At 33.9% G+C, this 5,496-nt stretch overlaps 1 protein-coding gene across 1 annotated transcript in view; it reads right to left on the bottom strand.

Moving 5' to 3' along the window:
- Positions 1–2,435, bottom strand: part of Ripk2 (receptor interacting serine/threonine kinase 2) — a 38,969-nt gene extending 36,534 nt beyond the window's left edge. The window contains exon 1 of the mRNA XM_015485729.2: positions 2,260–2,435. Coding sequence (XP_015341215.2) covers positions 2,260–2,295 — 36 coding nt within the window. The 5' untranslated portion in view covers positions 2,296–2,435. The remainder of the gene's footprint in view (positions 1–2,259) is intronic.
- Positions 2,436–5,496: the final 3,061 nt, after the last annotated feature.

The following is a 5,496-nucleotide window of genomic DNA, read 5'->3' as shown; positions in this document are numbered from 1 at the left end:
AGATTATGCTTAGTGAAGCTAGCCAATCCCTAAAAAACAAATACCAAATGTCTTCTTTGATATAATGAGAGCAACTAAGAATAGAGCAGGGAGGAAGAGCAGGAAGAGAAGATTAACATTAAACAGAGACATGAGGTGGGAGGGAAAGGGAGAGAAAAGGGAAAGTGCATGGTAATGGAGGGAGACCCTCATTGTTATACAAAATTACATATAAGAGGTTGTGAGGGGAATGGGAAAATAAACAAGGAGAGAAATGAATTCTAGTAGATGGGGTAGAGAGAGAAGATGGGAGGGGAGGGGAGGGGGGATAGTAGAGGATAGGAAAGGTAGCAGAATACAACAGTTACTAATAGGGCATTATGTAAAAATGTGGATGTGTAACCGATGTGATTCTGCAATCTGTATTTGGGGTAAAATTGGGAGTTCATAACCAACTTGAATCTAATGTATGAAATATGATATGTCAAGAGCTTTGTAATGTTTTGAACAACCAATAAAAAAAATTTACATTTTAATTTTCTACTAGTATAAAACCACACTTCATCATAATAATCTTTGCATCAATTAAAAATTATGACCATGTTATATTTTTTGCATATTAAGCATTACTATCTCATACTTTATATCATAATTTATATTCCTTCTTGAAAAATTAACCTTTGAGAGTTTTCTTTTTGTGAAGGAGACAAAGATCATTTTTGTTTCTAAACCTATGTAAAGACACATTTGGAATATTATGTTTTATATTTCCTGATATTTATAACTGCGATATCTATATGAGCTTCCTTAAAATAAGTATTTTCTGAACATACCTGTCATAAAGTTTCTGAGAAGAATGAACATACTCAGAAAAATCAAATAATTTGGGAAGATTGACAATGAATCATCAGGCACACACTGCTTGGTACACTTTTTCCAAGTGCTATGAAAAAATCTGCTGCTACTGAAAGTTCAAAACTGTTCTTGAGAATTCTTTCTTCAGACCTTTTGTGATCATTAGTTACAATTTAGAAAACTAAAACACATCTAAAACGCTAGTTTCTCTGGGATACACATGGCCCTATCCCTTGGAGTAAATGACTTTTAATCTGTAAAAAGGGAAATTTTCTAAAAATTATGCAGTTTAAAGGAATAACCAGGCCTCCCAACAGCATAGTGTTTGCTGTATGAAGGCTTTTGGGTATGAACACAGGTGGAGGGCACTCATTCTAAATTTATACTCCCCGCCAGGAATTAGCAATACCCAGAATTTACAGGGGGCTCCAAATTTGGGTTCCAGAGTATTTCTAGGGAGTGCAGGAAGAAACCATTAGAATTTCTACTTATATTCATTTCTCAAGGAAAACAATTTTTGCTTTTTTAATATTTATATTTTGTTTCCTGAGGTGGTTACACAGACTGACAACAGTTACTTGACTTGTTTCAGATGTCACAAGTCATGAGCAAAATGCGATATATTCTGAAACAAAGAGGAGGCTACTCCATGAGTGGCTGATGGTGCTGTCCACTTTCCCTTGGTGGCTGACAGAACATGTGATATATCGTAATTAGATTTATCTAACCAGATTTTATAGATTATACAGTTTTAACTAAGCCAACTCTCACAAAATGGACCAAGTGGTTTACAAGATTTCTCAAGAGAAAATGCAGATGGGAGATAATTGTAAGGTAAATTCAAGCAAACAATAATAATTGAATTATGAGAATGAGGGCTCCCCAAACTGGCTTACTGACAAAACTCAAAGCCAGAAAAACTGAAATCTTGAGAAAAAATATAAATGCCTCAAACTGCTATCTCTTATTGGCAAACTTAGAGTATCTGGTACTCAAATAATTAATTTGGCCTGTTAATTCAGAACTTTATGGTAGGTATATGGTATTAGTAACACTTAATACTAACTCTAAATGTCATTAATATGAAAGGATGGCTTAACTGTGGATTATAGTATATGCAGAGCTTCTCTTTTCTCTTTCCTACTTGTGTGCATTCGCATATGGGAATATTGGAATTCATTATCAACATCAGAAACAGTAACCTAAACAAAATAATCAACATCTCATGGAATACAAGGCTTGACTCTACAGTATATCTTAACACCATGAAGCCACAAAAGTGGAACTTTATCACTGCCACTGTTTTTCAATATTCTTACTTTGATTCACTAATAGATACCCAAATAATCAAAATGAATGTAAAGCCAAAATATAATGTAGTTTGAATAACAGAAATGGTAACTAATGAAAATGTATAATACTTACCCTATGTAGGAGTTCATTTAATGATCCATTTGGCATGTATTCAGTAACTATTCCCAAAAATTCTGGCTCATTGCAAATTCCCAATATAGGAAGAATGTAACTAAATCTTGCTTTGTGCAAAATTTCAGCTTCTCTTAAGACGTCATTTCTTTCACTAAGGAAAAAAAAAGCATAAATATTTTGGGTAATGAAAAATATACAATTTTCATATCTATAAGATTAATTAACCCTGTATTTTTTCCTTAATTATGTGACCTCAAATAAACCCTGCAAATTTTCTGTCCCTTAGTTCCATTACATTTAAAACAGGTAATATCCACCCTATATATTCCACAGGTCTGCTTACAGACCAAAATGACTTTTAAAAAACCACTGTCAGGGGCAGGGTTGTGATAGAGCACCTGCTGAGCATGCATGAAGCACCACATAAAAATAAACAAAATAAAGGTATTGTGTCCATCCACAATTTAAAAAATATTAAACAAAACAAAACAATAAAACCACTGTCAGGTCAAAGTGCTATACCCAGGTTACTATTATTGTGTTTCCTAGGAAAGGGAAAGAATACAGTGTTTTAGAGAAGTTTATAAAGCCTATCTATGTTAGAATGATTAGTGCTTGAACTAATTATGTTTATTTTGTACCAAACAGATTCAATTAGAATATTACATTAAATGTTATGGTTGCATACAATGTACATTTTCCCAAATATTCTGAATTTTAAAACATTTAAATGTTGTAGATTTAAATGACCAGATGATAATGGCTGCATAAAGGTCAATGATGCTTAGAAGTTAATATACAGGTAAAGAACACTGAGAGCAGGTAAATGCTCATAACACATCCCAAGTATAACTCTGGATACCAGGTTCATTTGCTTATTCATAAACAAAACAAATAAGTATTTTAGTATAAGAAATGTGCTCAGCATTATGAAGCATATAAAAATAAAAAAGATGTATTCTTTGCCTTCAAACTGCCTGAAAATCTTTTAAGAAAAATAAGTAAAAATGTCAGGCAGAATGTGATAAGAGCCACCAAAATACAAACAAAAATAAAAAAATATATATACATAGTAGAATATTTGTATTTAATTTTTAAAGTTAAGTAGAAAGGGAGAAAAGAAAATATAAACATATATAAATAGAAAGAAAAGGAAAAAATAAAAATTATGGGAGCTCCAAGGAAAGAATAATTTTGGTCTGGGGAAGTCACACTGTCTGCAGGGAAGTAGGATTTTGGCTGTACCTTAAGGATGGACAGAATTTCAAAACTGGAGACAGGGCAGTTAAGATGGATGAGGATGGACCATGCTTTTCTAGTTCACATGTGCACCCCTGGATGTGAAGAGTACCTTGGGCATAGTAACATAGATGTCCAGTAGATATGTGTCAACTGATTTCAAGGAGTAAAAATGAAGGTTATGTTTGGGAAACTGCAAACTGTTTAAAATGGATCAGGATATGCAACAGTGTATATAAAAGGAGTGAAGGCCAACAAGATAGGCTGGGGCTACCACTGAGTCCTAAAGGCAGGTTAGGTGGTTACTCTTTATTTGATAGTTGTGATTAAAGGTTTTGAGCAGGAGAATGACATCAGTAAAACAAAAGTTTAGGATGGTTAACTTGGCAGCAGGATACAGGATCAATAGAAAGAGGAAGAGTTTGAAAGTCAGGTGTTGGGAGATTTTAATACTGGTCAACTTGTGAATCAAGGGGAGCCCTACACTATATGGGTAGCCATGGAATTGCAAAGGAAAACACGAGCTGAACAGAATGCCTCAGCTGGGCTGTGGTGACTGATTATGGGGGATTAGAAAAATGGAAGGGAAATGAAGACGTCATCAGTTTTTAACCTGGACGAGTGGGTGTTGGTAACAATAACAGAAATAGAAATGCTTCCAGGAGAAGTCTATTAGGTAAGTGGTGATGATTAGTTGGCTCTTAAAACACCCAAGCTCTGGATGAATGGTTGTTGAAAAAAGAATACCAACAGACATTCCTGACCAGACTCATAAAGCCTGTTTAAGAACCCATAAAAACCAAAACAAAGCAAAAATAAAAATCTTATTTTTTGAGTAGGTAATATACTTTGCATGTTTTAAAATTCAATAGTTGCAAGAAGACAAAGTGAAAAGCGTCTCTCCTCCTTCTTGTCCCTCAACCACCTCATACCTTAAGTGTGAGAAAACCAATTTTATCAGTGTATCTGTTTAATTAAACTCATACTCTTTAAGTTCAGACTGTTCTGTATTTTCCCTAAAGGACATGAGCCATTAAGACTGTTACTGGGTAGTACCTTTCCAGAGAGTCACAGGATGAACCTGACGATTCCTGGATACTAAGAACTACTGAGAGGAAATATTGTGGAAGTTCCAATGGTATCTAATACATTCTTTCCTCCTCTTGTGTGCTATCATCCTAAGATCAATCCTCTAAAGTTCGCTTCATTATCTACACTTTATAAATAAGGGCACTGGGGATCAGAAAAAAGGAATAATTTTCTAATGATTATACCACTACAACCAGAAGGGCTGGAAATCGGATTAAAATAAAACTCATAGTATTCTAAAGTCAATGTTCTTCCAATTGCATTTCTTGATTAGAGAAGTAAGGACAGTTCATGAAGTCTAATTTTAGGAAGACTTTGAGAGTTGGAACATTTTTAAAAAGCCAAGATGTGAAAATTAAAAATGTAAAATATAGCTTTTTACAGGTGGCTCACTAAAATTTACCCAACTCAAAATTTCAATAGAAAAAACAGTTATGTTACCGATAGGGTACTTAAACAACCAATGGGATTTATATCCTCAAAAGGGGGAAGATGTTGCAGAATTTCCACTCACTGGATGAAAGGTTATGAGGAATGATCACCAATCACTAAAATAACATGTAACATCTCATAAACTTATTTTTATTCCATGTGATTCCCAAAGAACAATGCAAACATTATCCACACCAGAGCCTAAAAAATATATGGACTGTATTATTCACATTTCTTTTATGTGAGGAAATAAGACACCCTACAAGTCAATTGCATAAGCTTAGTCCTATTCTCAGACTACATAAATACTGCTAAAAGACCTTAAGCAACAAGTGGGAAAAAGAATGTGATATTGAAATGTTAGGGTTTTACTGGTCTTATGGCTTCTTTTGAGGATAGAATTAATTTCTTACTCAATTTAGTGACAAATTTTATACTTTGAAAGCTGTTAATGAGTATGGGAAGAAAACTCCC

Source organism: Marmota marmota, unplaced genomic scaffold (genome assembly GCF_001458135.2).
Source record: "Marmota marmota marmota unplaced genomic scaffold, marMar, whole genome shotgun sequence".
Lineage (NCBI taxonomy): Eukaryota > Metazoa > Chordata > Mammalia > Rodentia > Sciuridae > Marmota > Marmota marmota.
Note: the sequence above shows the minus strand (reverse complement) of the source record. Positions and strands in the feature narration are given on the sequence as shown.